The 14,309-nt window shown below is 41.1% G+C and overlaps 1 protein-coding gene across 1 annotated transcript; it reads right to left on the reverse strand.

The window, feature by feature from the left end:
• Positions 1–1,783: 1,783 nt before the first annotated feature.
• LOC144006185 (uncharacterized) lies at positions 1,784–11,281 on the reverse strand. Its single transcript, XM_077504908.1, has 4 exons — positions 10,822–11,281; positions 3,427–3,850; positions 2,273–2,838; positions 1,784–2,106 (listed from the first exon to the last, which is right to left on the reverse strand). The coding sequence occupies exons 1-4, from the start codon at positions 10,943–10,945 to the stop codon at positions 1,784–1,786; spliced, it is 1,437 nt and encodes a 478-aa protein (XP_077361034.1). The 5' UTR covers positions 10,946–11,281.
• Positions 11,282–14,309: the final 3,028 nt, after the last annotated feature.

The following is a 14,309-nucleotide window of genomic DNA, read 5'->3' on the forward strand; positions in this document are numbered from 1 at the left end:
AAGCGACCACTCTCTCTGCAGAAGGCTTCTTGACCTTGGTTGCTGACATCGGACGTTCCTCCTTAAGTTCAAGGGAATGGGATTAATTATATGTTTTGGACATGTATACACTACAATGACAATTTGCATAGATTAATTGGGGTTTGGAAAATTCTGTCCATTATTCTTACCTTGGCATTCTCATCTATTTTCCTCTTTCTGGAAATGCGAGCCAGCCTTATTTCTGTGCATTAGGTTAGAAAAAGCTTTTCAAATTTGAAAGGTCTTTCTTTAAAAGTCTGTGTCATTTGTTTAATTGTAATTTTCTATATAGAGTACTAGTGGCATCCATTACTTGGCATCAGTATCAGTGAGTACTTTTTAGGTTGTAGCGAAATGTATTCATCATTCATAAAACTAACAATACATTCTTTTTCATATTTATAAAAATTGCTTACCATGGCAACTAAGAAAGAATTGCCATATTGACAAAATTTAAATTGATTATAGTGGTCTTCAAACTACAACATACCTTCATGACAAACTGCCGTCTTATCTTGAGTTTGCAGATGTGCCACAACATATGCAAACTCTCCACCTTTGGCACAAATGCTGCATCTGTATCGGTTCAAGCCTTCCAAAATGGGTGCTGGTAGGTGTCCATCTTTATAGACGGTTCGATGAAGCTGAGTGCAAATTAGAACACATTTTATTTGTATAAATCTTTTGTCATCCGACTGTAGAATTGGCCAATTACAATCCAAAAACATACCAACAGAAATAGAAAAAACTGGACTCATGTAAAGATTTCTTAACGTTCATGCCACAACAGAGTAAAATTATGTTATTATTCAAATCCCATCGATACATTAATGGTAATTAATTACGTAGCTACGCTATACAGGCCTATCTGCTGCAAATATGTGACGTATTGGGCTTACACCATTTTGCATTACGTACAGCGTCACGGTGGATTCCCCATTTGCAAGTTACTACTTTTAGGTCAGCATATTGTACGGTACACAGGTTCAAACTATTGTTCCATGCGAAATAACAATTGGAATTCAACGAGAGAGATATGGAAGAAAAACATTGTGTTCCACTAAATCATTTCAATTCATTTTTCAAACTTTCTGTGCGGGAAACGAACTTTTCTTTAGCGACCTATGTGCTAATGTTCATTAAATAAAATACATGTCCACTTACTTTCTGCTCCCGACTCGTCATTTTACAAATTATTTCGTGTCGTCCCCGGGAACTTTTTGAGAACTAAGAGGTTGTGATAATGGATGGAATAATTTCGTTTCGTAGTTCTCGTGGCGACCGCTCGCTGCAGAGAAGTTGAGAACAACACTACTGGATCACGACAGCAGCGTCACTTTCCGTCAATCAAGAGCATAGGGGCGTTCCGTTCCGTGGGCGTTCCGTTCCGTGGGCGTTCCGTTCCCAGTCTGCGGTCTGCAATCAGACTCGCGATCAGTTGCGTTATTTTTTTGACACACTAATCTGTGCATAATTAATTAACCTAAAATAATGTGTTCAACAACAGCCTTTTAATATGAATATAAGGCAAACTACATATGAACGGACATTTACATGTACAGATGACAGATTATAGCCGTCAGTTATAATCTGCAGCCACTTGTCAGGTTGATGTTACGTTTTCAAAACAAACTCAATTTCAAAATAGGCTAAGACACAACACACGATACAAGTACACAGATCAATCATTCATTTAGCGGTAGAAATTTCTGCACCATTTTAAACGTCAATTCCTAAATGAGATCATATCAAGCTTCATTCATCAACTGCTTTTCTCACCAGCACACTTGTGCCTCTCAGCGTTGCCCTTTGTTGGGAATCTTTGACCACAAACTGAGCAAGCAAAAGGCTTCTCTCCAGTGTGGGTTCTTGTGTGGATTTTTAAGTATCCCTTGGAAGAAAAATTTTGACCACAAACCAAGCAAGCAAAGGGCTTCTCTCCAGTGTGGGTTCTTGTGTGTGTTTTTAAGTGTACCCTCTGAGCAAAATTTTGACCACAAACTGAGCAAGCAAAAGGCTTCTCTCCAGTGTGGGTTCGTGTGTGGATTTTTAAGGATACCTTCTGAGAGAAAATTCGACCACAAACTGAGCAAGCAAAAGGCTTCTCTCCAGTGTGGGTTCTTGTGTGTATTTTTAAGTTTCCCTTGAAAGCAAATTTTTGACCACAAACTGAGCAAGAAAATGGTTTCTCATCAGTGTGGGTCTTTGTGTGTCTTTTTAACGTTTCATTAGCAGTAAATTTTTTTACCACAAACTGAGCAAGCAAAAGGCTTCTCTCCAGTGTGGGTTCTTGTGTGGATTTTTAAGTATCCCTTGGAAGAAAATTTTTGACCACAAACCAAGCAGGCAAAGGGCTTCTCTCCCGTGTGGGTTCTTGTGTGTGTTTTTAAGTATCCCTTGGAAGAAAATTTTTGACCACAAACTGAGCAAGCAAAGGGCTTCTCTCCAGTGTGGGTTCTTGTGTGTATTTTTAAACTTTCCTTTTCACGAAATTTCTTACCACAAACGGAGCAGGCAAAGGGCTTCTCTCCAGTGTGGGTTCTTGTGTGTATTTTTAAGTATCCCTTGAAAGCAAATTTTTGACCACAAACCAAGCAGGCAAAGGGCTTCTCTCCCGTGTGGGTTCTTGTGTGTGTTTTTAAGTATCCCTTGGAAGAAAATTTTTGACCACAAACTGAGCAAGCAAAGGGCTTCTCTCCAGTGTGGGTTCTTGTGTGTGTTTTTAAGTGTACCCTCTGAGCAAAATTTTGACCACAAACTGAGCAAGCAAAGGGCTTCTCTCCAGTGTGGGTTCGTGTGTGGATTTTTAAGTGTTCCCTCTGAGCAAAATTTTGACCACAAACTGAGCAAGCAAAAGGCTTCTCTCCGGTGTGGGTTCTTGTGTGTGTTTTTAAGTGTTCCCTCTGAGCAAAATTTTGACCACAAACTGAGCAAGCAAAAGGCTTCTCTCCGGTGTGGGTTCGCGTGTGCGTTGTTAAAGTTTCCTTCCTAGAGAAACTTCGACCACAAACTGTGCAAGCAAAGGGCTTCTCTCCAGTGTGGGTTCTTGTGTGTATTTTTAAGTATCCCTTGAAAGCAAATTTTTGACCACAAACCAAGCAAGCAAAAGGCTTCTCTCCCGTGTGGGTTCTTGTGTGTGTTTTTAAGTATCCCTTGGAAGAAAAACTTTGACCACAAACTGAGCAAGCAAAAGGGTTCTCTCCAGTGTGGGTTCGTGTGTGTGTTTTTAAGTGTTCCCTCTGAGCAAAATTTTGACCACAAACTGAGCAAGCAAAAGGCTTCTCTCCGGTGTGGGTTTGCGTGTGCGTTGATAAAGTTTCCTTCCTAGAGAAACTTCGACCACAAACTGTGCAAGTAAAGGGTTTATGACCAGTGTGGCCCATCGCGTGTCTTCTCAATTGAGACTTGGAACCAAAGGTTTTTCCACACTGAGAACATTTCCACCGTTTGCCATCAGTGTGACATGTCACATCATCGTCACACTGTTCATCGTCAGCAGTGTGAGCAGCGTGTGACGCGTCTTCACCATCTGACATAAGAGCTAACCGGCTGTCATCATTTGTCATTTGTTGTCTGCTTGGAGACTCCGCCCCTTTGTTCTCTTCATATTGACATTCATCTTCAGTCTTCAAATGGACACCAGTCACGGGCAACTCTGTGAAGTGCTCCTCCTCTTCAATGTATGGTGGCAGCTGCTCCTCTTTTTTGATGTTGGGAGGCTGTTGCTGCTGCTCTTCTTTAACTTGCAGAGGCTCCAAGTCCTCCTCCTGTTTCACGCCAGGGAACTCTGGCTCCTGCCGCTCAGGAAAAATATATTTTTCACTGACATCTGCGAGACACAAGATACACATGGTTTGGTAAAGTTAATTTATTGTGATGTTATGTATTTTATATTGAAGTTTATCACATGGGCCACATGAGTGAATGAATAACAAATCTATACACAAGTATTTTTTTTAAACTTTTAAACATTTTTTTTTTAAACTCAACAAGTGAGTCACATCCTTTCAGGGCAATTCCCAAATGATTCCACAAATTAACACCTAACAGATACACACCTTTGCTTAATATTTGTTCTTGTTTTTTTGTTTTGTTTTTATAGACATGTGCACCCCTTATATCATAAGGACTGTGTCTAATTTGGTGCTAATTTAAAATCAAACAAGTCATAAAATTTCATTGTATTTAATAAATAATGGATGTGTTGATTCAGTATCCATCCATCCATCTTCTTCCGCTTATCCGGGATCGGGTCGCGGGGGCAGCAGCTTCAGGAGGGAAACCCAGACTTCCCTCTCCCCAGCCACTTCAACCAGCTCCTCCGGCGGGATCCCGAGACGTTCCCAGGCCAACCGAGAGACATAGTCTCTCCAGCGTGTCCTGGGTCGTCCCCGGGGCCTCCCGCCAGTGGGACATGCCCGGAACACCTCACCAGGGAGGCGTCCAGGAGGCATCCGAACCAGATGCCCGAGCCACCTCAGCTGGCTCCTCTCAACGTGGAGGAGCAGCGGCTCGACTCTGAGTCCCTCCCGGATGACCGAGCTTCTCACCCTATCTCTAAGGGAGAGCCCGGACACCCTGCGGAGGAAACTCATTTCGGCCGCTTGTATCCGGGATCTTGTTCTTTCGGTCACGACCCACAGCTCGTGACCATAGGTGAGGGTTGGAACGTAGATCGACCGGTAAATCGAGAGCTGTGCCTTTTGGCTCAGCTCTTTCTTCACCACGACGGACCGATACAGAGTCCGCATCACTGCAGACGCTGCACCGATCCGCCTGTCGATCTCCCGCTCCATCCCACCCTCACTCGTGAACAAGACCCCAAGATACTTGAACTCCTCCACTTGGGACAGGATCTCATCCCCGACCTGAAGACTACACTCCACCCTTTTCCGACTGAGGACCATGGTCTCAGATTTGGAGGTGCTGATCCTCATCCCAGCCGCTTCACACTCGGCTGCGAACCGCTCCAGTGAGAGCTGGAGGCCCCGGCCTGATGAAGCCAACAGCACCACATCATCTGCAAAGAGCAGAGATGCAATGCTGAGGCCACCAAACCGGAACCCCTCCACGCCTCGGCTGCGCCTAGAAATTCTGTCCATAAAAGTTATGAACAGAATCGGTGACAAAGGGCAACCTTGGCGGAGTCCAACCCTCACCGGAAACGAATCCGACTTACTGCCGGCAATGCGGACCAAACTCTGGCAACGGTCGTACAGGGACCGAACAGCCCGTAACAAGGGGCCCGGCACCCCGTACTCCCGAAGCACCCCCCACAGAACTCCCCGAGGGACACGGTCGAACGCCTTCTCCAAATCCACGAAACACATGTGGACTGGTTGAGCGAACTCCCACGCACCCTCGAGGATCCTGCGGAGGGTGTAGAGCTGGTCCACTGTTCCACGGCCAGGACGAAAACCACACTGCTCCTCCTGAATCCGAGATTCGACCTCCCGACGGACCCTCCTCTCCAGCACCCCTGAATAGACCTTACCAGGGAGGCTGAGGAGTGTGATCCCTCTGTAGTTGGAACACACCCTCCGGTCCCCCTTCTTGAAAAGGGGGACCACCACCCCGGTTGATTCAGTATATTTTGATTAATTAATAATTCTTATAGCTCTCTTTTGCAATTTGAAAACAGAGCTGATATTTGTTTGACATGCATTTGCCCAGATTTTCACACAATAGGTCAGATATTGTAAGAATAATGAACTGTATAATGTATATAATGAGTTCATGTTCAGGACATCATTAGTTTTATAGAGTATCCCTATGATTTTTGACATTTTCCTTTTAACAATTTCTATGTGTGGCTTCCAAAATAATTTATCATCAATAACTACTACAAGGAATTTGTTTTCATACACCCTTTCTATTTCAATTGAATTAACTTGGGCTGGGTTCAAAATATTGATATATCGATATCGTATAGATACGCCTTTTCATATCCCAATATCGATACATAAAGCCATGTATAGATATATCGACCCCGCCCCCAACACACACACACACACACACACACACACACACAACACATTCAACACACACAAACAAATGCTTCCGAGCCCGTGTCACTTACACGGTGGAAGCCAGTATCGATCATCTCCCCACCCACCCCATCCCCTCAACCACCATTGGAACATTTGCACAAAAAACAATGTGAATGAGTGTCAGTGTTTTTTGTCACTTTTTTTTTTTTTAACATAGCCTGCACTGTGGTTGTAATTGATTTAATTAGGGCCCGAGCAGCGACCTCAGCGAGGTCCCTCTTGTTTTTGTAAGAATTCTTCTTCTTCTTCTTCTTCTCCGTAAACGATCGCATTTTTGAGGGCCTAAACATTTACAAAAACTCACCAAACTTTGCAGTCTCTTCGGGCCCGGCGAAAAATTTGATATTTTGTAGTTGTCATAACAATGCGACTCTATAGCGCCCCCTAGCGTAGAAAAATAAAAACCATTCCCGGCCCATTTGACCTAGAGCTACGAAAATTGTCACGCACATGTAGCACCCTGAGACGCACAAAAAAAGTCAGTGGAAGCCATTTCCTAAAATGTACAGGAAGTGAGCTATGAATTTTTTAATGTCCAATTTTGGCCTATTTTGGCACATTCACTGTGGTCATACTTTTCCCCCCTTTGCAAACATTTTTCATCCAATTCACTTCAAACTTGGCATTTATCATCTCAAGACCTGAGAGAACAACTGGGCAAAAAATCTTGCCTTTTCGAAATACTATATAACGGGGGCGGGGCATCAAATATTGCCTTTAAAATTTCATTTGTCCAGAAAGAGCAAATGCTTAATAACTCCCATGTTCAAGCTCCAAAAAATCTCAAACTTCTCATGCAACGTAATAGTCACGGCCTGAAAACATCTATATGATAATATTCAGTTATACATATAGCGCCACCTAGTGGTAACAATAAATGTCATACTTTACGTTTTTAGCTACTGTGCCGAGCTCGTTGAAGGGATCCAGTTGAAAATTGGTCAGAAAAGCCTTAAGATGTTGATCATGCCCCACACCGAATATTGTAACTTTTTGCCAAAGGGCGTGGCCGTTACGGTGCCGCAAAGTCTGAAGATTTTTCGTGACTATATAAGCTGCATTAACTTGACCGAGATGATCCTATCTTCTCAAAATTTCACACATTTGATGAGAGTCCAGCCCTAAAGACATCTACGAACTTATATTTCATCTAACTGATAGCGCCACCTAGTGGCATTTTTTTTCTTACGAATTTTATTCTACGTTTTTGTCCAAACGCGTTAACTGGACCTACCTCAGATTTGCTCAGATGAGGGTTTCGGCCTTCATGATGTCACAACACGAAGTTTGTGAGTTTTCGCGAATTGCTGTGCGCGTGGCTAAGCGCTGTTCGCCAAGAAAACAACGTCGGTTTTGAGGGTCTAAACATGCACAGAAACTCATGAAACTTGGCACACACATCTGGCCTGGTAAAATGAGCAATATTTTATTGTTGATTGTGCTATTTTTACAAAAATGACTCAATAGCGCCCCCTAGAAATTTTTAACGACGCAGCCCCGGTTGTACGTTTAAGCAAGAACGACGAATATTTTTAGGTGTATGAGGGAGCCCTAGACCTACAAACAAGTCTCTTGGACCCATATGCTAAAATGAACAGGAAGTGAGCTACGAATTTTTGAATGTCCCATTTTTTACGATTTTTGCACATTTACAGGGGGCATACTTTTGCCCACTTCTCCTACACGTTTCATCCGACTGAGTTAAGACTTGACCTGGACCATGTCAAGACCTGAGCCAACGACAGGGGGAAAAATCTTGACTTTTCGAAATACTATATGATGAGGGCGGGACATCAAAATTTGTGTTTTGCACTGAAAAAGGATATGCTTAATAACTCCCCTGTACACGCTCCAAAAAATCCCAAACTTGACATGTATGTTTATAGTCAAGGCCTGAAGCTATCTCTATGACAACATTCAGTTATATATGCAGCGCCACCTAGCCCTTGAGGCATGAAAAAAAATAAAATAAATACCCCACTTACGGTATTTTTACAAAAATTGTAAACTCATTCTCAGTGTGATAACTAAGTCATTTATGAATATTCTTTTACTTTCCACCACTCAAAATGTTCACTGGCATCAGACCTATCCAAACATAAGTATTTTTTATTTAGTTTTATTTATTTTTGATAGCCTCTATGGACGTTAAAAGCAGTATCGTGAATGAAGGATGTACTTAATAACTCCCCGGTGCATGCTTCAAAAAATCCCACACTTGACATGGATATTTATAGTCAAGGCGTGAAGGTATCTCTGTGACAAAATTCAGTTATAAATACAGCGTCACCTAGTCCTTAAGGCATAAAAAAAAAAAAAAAAACACTTACGGTATTTTGTACAAAATTTGTGAACTCATTGTAAGTGTAATAACTAAGTAATTTATGAATATTCTTTTACTTTTTCCACTACTCAAGATGTTCACTGGTATCAGACCGATCCAAACATATGTACTTTTTTATTTTGTTTTATTTATTTTTGATAGCCTATATGGACAATAAAAGCAACATCGTGCAATGAGTATGAGCGATGACGGGTATATATACTTTTGCAAAAAATACCAATCAGGTCAACTCATTCCCTAAAAATAAAAAAGGACGCTAATTTTTGCAGATCTTAACAATCACCAAACCCCATTGAGCTTGACACACACATCACACCTGGCAAAGAAAATCCACATGTAAAGGTTTATCATGCCATGTTTAAAGAAATTTTGCTTCTAATGTGCCAGTACCTCAATGTGCGAGTACCCCAACGTGCAAGTACCCCAATGTGCAAATACCCCAATGTGGCCCGGGCTGTGAGGGCCCTTTATAGCAGCCCGGAGAGGACACGCCACCCTTTTCCGATTGAGGACCATGGTCTCGGATTTGGAGGTGCGGATCCTCATCCCAACCGCTTCACACTCGGCTGCGAACCGCTCCAGTGAGAGTTGGAGATCCCAGCCTGAAGAAGCCAACAGCACCACATCATCTGCAAAGAGCAGAGATGCAATGCTGAGGCCACCAAACCGGATCCCCTTAACGCCTCGGCTGCGCCTAGAAATTCTGTCCATAAAAATTATGAACAGAATCGGTGACAAAGGGCAACCTTGGCGGAGTCCAACCCTCACCGGAAACGAATCCGACTTACTGCCGGCAATGCAGACTAAACAGGGACCGAACCGCCCGTATCAGGGGGCCCGGTACCCCGTACTCCCGAAGCACCTCCCACAGGACTCCCCGAGGGACACGGTCGAACGCCTTCTCCAAATCCACAAAACACATGTGGACTGGTTGAGCGAACTCCCACGCACCCTCAAGGATCCTGCTGAGGGTGTAGAGCTGGTCCACTGTTCCACGGCCAGGACGAAAACCGCACCGGTCCTCCTGAATCCGAGATTCGACTTCCCGAGGGACCCTCCTCTCCAGCACCCCTGAATAGACCTTACCAGGGAGGCTGAAGAGTGTGATCCCTCTATAGTTGGAACACACCCTCCGGTCCCCCTTCTTAAAAAGGGGGACCACCACCCCGGTCTCCCAATCCAGAGGCACTGTTTTCACCATAATTTATATTAGAATATTAGAGATGAAAACACAAATTTCAGAAAACGGGTTGCTCATTGGTTGAATTGATTTTTGATTAGTAAAAGTTAACATTTGCCTCGAAAAAAAAAAAAAAAAAGTCTACTGGGAATATATAGAAATATGGTTGACGTATTGTAACTTGTTCAACCATTTTTCATTGTGCAAAAAAAATAAATATGCAAAAAAAAAAAATGCAAAAATGTTGCGGAGTCAAGGTGTGAGACTAGGGTCAACACAGCATACGTTTTGATCAACATGACATAAGCAACTAATATTGTAGGAAACAAGAGAAAATTGTACATATTCATGTGCATACAGCCTTAAAAAAAAAAAAAAAAAAAAAAAGGCCTCCGCTTATTTTTTAACAATTTTTTTCTCAGTATCTGTAAATTTCAGCTTCTTAGCTCAATAGCTTCCAGGCCATGTGACCTATTGACCCCAAACCAATGCTGCATCATAGTGCCATGTCTGATAGATGATGCCCACCTTTTATTTTTATTTTTTTTTCATTTTAGACTTCCGCTTATTTTCTGCTTAATAGCTTCTAGGTCATATGACCTATTGACCCCAAATTAGTTCTGCCTCAAAGTGGCATGTCTGCTCGATGACACACACATATTTTTTTTTCAATTTCAACATTTCCTTCATTTTAAATTACCGTTGACTTAATACTGTACATATCAATGTTATTGCTCAATATCACCCCACAAGAGTGCATTCCCAGTGAAATTTAAATTGGTTAAATTAAATTGTGAAACATTTTTTAAACTGTTAATAATAATAATAATAATAATAATAATAATAATAATAAAACCAAGCATACTTTAAACTGCGTTTGAATTCAATTTTATTTTTGAAAACCGATCTTTTATTTTGAAAACCCAATGTTGTTCTCGGTCACATTCTCCGCGCCAGCGTCTCTTCGAGCACACTACCGTAAATCCTAGAAAAGGGCGAACAGAAAAAATGAAGTGCGGCTGACTTGACCGCGTAAAAAGAAAAGGCGGCTAGTTTTGCCTCAGTTGTAGCTCTGCTAAATCCAATTCTCATCGACTGAGAAATGTACCAAACCGACTGAAGAAAAAAACTAACTGTGTATCGTAACAAAGTGACCCGGTGAAGAGTCCTTACAGACATAAAAACGTACATATGGTTGAAAAGTGTCGATGAAACAAGTGACAAACCTGCTCTGTTCAACACAACTCGAGGCTGCTTGTAAACGGCGTCCAGCAGTTGACGTTGTCGCTCGTTGTCCTCCTGTGCTCCACAAAGCTCCTCTTCGTACTTGACTTTCGCCATTGTGAACATCTTCACACGATATTCACGACACTTTACGCTCACGATTGACGTCTGCTGAGCCAATTTGGCGATAGCAAACGCGTCTCGTTTTTTGGCGCCTAGCAAGCTAAGCTAAGCTAAGCTAAGCTAAGCTAAAATAAGCTAAGCTAAGGCAAAATAAAGAGGGCCGAGAGATACGATTGAACCAGACACGAAACGTAGCAATTATGTTTGACTTCAATGAAGTAGTGACGGGGCAAAGTGTCGATGTGTCAGTTCGTTCCGTACGAATTCGTGTTGAATTATTTGTATAGTGAAGCCGAGCGTAAACGCGTCGTGCCTGGAATGGAGTCGCTCTTCTGCTACCACGTGAAATCTACGGCAATCACAGTTGGACAAATCTCATGTCACGAAAATGTTAATATTTAATTTTACTTAAAAAAAATAATTTAAAAAAAAGCTCATAAAATTATACGTTTAATTCTAGATTCATTTGGATAAGAAAAATAAATAGACCTTTAAACTGCACTGGACGAATAAGAAGAAACATGTTTACTTCCTGTACATACGAGTAGCCCAGTTTAGTTTTTATTTTTTTTAAATCTATTCACTCAATCAGTATACAAACTATTGGGGGGGAAATAATACAATCATTGTATACACTATAAACAATTAGAACATAGAACACGCCAGGAAAGTTAAAACATACAAAAGCTAAACCAAATAAAATCAATAGTATAACTGAAAGAAAAGAAAATAGTTTGATACAAAATCATATAAATAAATTATAAGTTTGCAATAGTTATATGTTTTTACAGCTTTTGGACACAGACAACCAGACAATGACAAAAAATAATTTCTCATGGATACAAAAAAAAAATCAATAAAGGATTGTTTCTTATGTGTAAATTTAGACTTATGAATGTAAAACTTCGCTAGAATAATCATAAGATTTATCAAATGAAACTGTGTATCGACATTATTATCAAATTCAAATATACCAAAATAAGACATGCTTCCAAAGTAAGGAGAAATCTGGATAAATGTGGATTATAATGAATTGTGATAATGTACCCCAGAATTATTAGTAGCACAGTTTTTTTTAAAACATCCTTGCTGTTTTACCTCAGACTGTAAATCTGTAAATCCACCCAAGAGTCTCTGGTCTTTTTTTTTTTTTTTTTTTTTTTAAGATTTGAGCCAGGAAAAGTTCTAGTCGAGTGCCGGCAAATTCTATGCACTATTGACTACACTTTTTCTTTTCTTGCTCGGCCGAATATCGCTGCCAAAAGTCAGGTGAGTTTTATCCGTAATTGACCTTTCGCAAACTCCGCCCCCCCCAAACGAGCATTGACCAATCACACATTTAGCAACCGTTGCTATGTAAGCATAGTCCGTCAAGCTTGGTGCCTCCGACAGCACAAGCCGTGACGGGAAGACTTACACCGGCGTGTATTAGTGATTTCTTTTGGAGCAATACCAGTGCAATATCCTCCAGATCGAGGCAAAAAGGTTTACAATATGCAGTGGAGGGTTATAGTCATAATATTAAATTAGCCAGCGAAGGGGAAACATACAGGACGCACGCTAAATCTGAGAAAACCCCATGACCTATACTTCAGATGCAACCAGCACAGCATTATGGACCAGTCGTGCTCTTGTACTGCCGGGTAAGTTTTCTTACTTATATTAGTCTAGTATTGTTAAAATATGAGGATTACTGTTAGGTCAGCAAGTTAGCTAAACCTCGGTGTTTATAGCTAGCTAAACATTAGTGGGGGTTTTTTGTCTTTGAAAGCATCAGATCAGTCATTGTTATTCTTTGTCCATCATAAAAAAAAATATGTCACCCTAGCCATGGATGTAGTTCAGGTTATATGGCTGGTTGGGATACTCCGGAGACGGGTGTCCGTTCACAAAATGCTGCATGAAAAATGAAAACAAGATAAGCTCGGGGCACTTATTAGGACGCTTAAGTTTGCCAAACTTGACGAAGCTTTGTGTTAACGTTAGCTCGCAACATTTAGACGAATGCAAAAGCTAACAGAAGACATTAAACTAACATTAACCACTGACTGAACAAGCTTAACTTAGATGGCAGTGACATTCTAGTAATATATTTTATTCATTAATAGTAACTACAATAACTTTGATATCGTTTTGTTATTGCCCCGAAAGCAAACTACACTACAGCTAGCTAGTTAGCCCGATAGAGTTAGCATAGCTTACCTTAGCACAGTCCGATTTACATACTCCGTAGGCACACCGCTTCATCATTTTGGAGGTCCGGAGCTTGTTAATGGTTGTCACTCTTCTTCCGTAAAGTTTTATGGTGGTTAGCAGTCTCGTAAGCCATCAAATAAAATCAATCAGACTATGGACGTCATCGAGAGCTGAGTAAAGCTTGACGGACTATGCTTACATAGCAACGGTTGCTAAATGTGTGATTGGTCAATGCTTTTGGGGGGGCGGAGTTTGCGAAAGGTCAATTACGGATACAACTCACCTGACTTTTGGCAGCGATATTCGGCCGAGCAAGAAAAGAAAAAGTGTCGTCAATAGTGCATAGAATTTGCCGGCACTCGACTAGAACTTTTCCTGGCTCAAATCTTAAAAAAAAAAAAAAAAAAAAAAAAAAGACCAGAGACTCTTGGGTGGATTTACAGATTTACAGTCTGAGGTAAAACAGCAAGGATGTTTTAAAAAAAACTGTGCTACTAATAATTCTGGGGTACATTATCACAATTCATTAGAATCCACATTTATCCAGATTTCTCCTTACTTTGGAAGCATGTCTTATTTTGGTATATTTGAATTTGATAATAATGTCGATACACATTTTCATTTGATAAATCTTATGATTATTCTAGCGAAGTTTTACATTCATAAGTCTAAATTTACACATAAGAAACAATCCTTTATTGATTTTTTTTTTGTATCCATGAGAAATTATTTTTTGTCATTGTCTGGTTGTCTGTGCTGCGATTGGTTGGCAACCAGTCCAGGGTGTCCCCCGCCTACTGCCCAGAGCCAGCTGAGATAGGCGCCAGCAGCCCCCGCGACCCTTGTGAGGAATAAGCGGTCAACAAAATGGATGGATGGATGGTTGTCTGTAGGGGTGTTAAAAAAAATCGATTCGGCGATATATCGCGATACTACATCGCGCGATTCTCGAATCGATTCAATAATCGGCAGAATTTTTTTATTTTTTATTTTTTATTTTTTTTTAGGATTCACACCTTGAGCATGGAAGAATGTTATATGAACGGAACATTAAGCCTTAATATTTTATTTTAATGCTGTTCAAACATGAAACAGATTACAACCTCTATAAGACTGAAATTTCAGATAAATAAATAATACATTTTCATATAAATCTTACACTCTACAAGCT

Source organism: Festucalex cinctus, chromosome 1, assembly GCF_051991245.1.
Source record: "Festucalex cinctus isolate MCC-2025b chromosome 1, RoL_Fcin_1.0, whole genome shotgun sequence".
Lineage (NCBI taxonomy): Eukaryota > Metazoa > Chordata > Actinopteri > Syngnathiformes > Syngnathidae > Festucalex > Festucalex cinctus.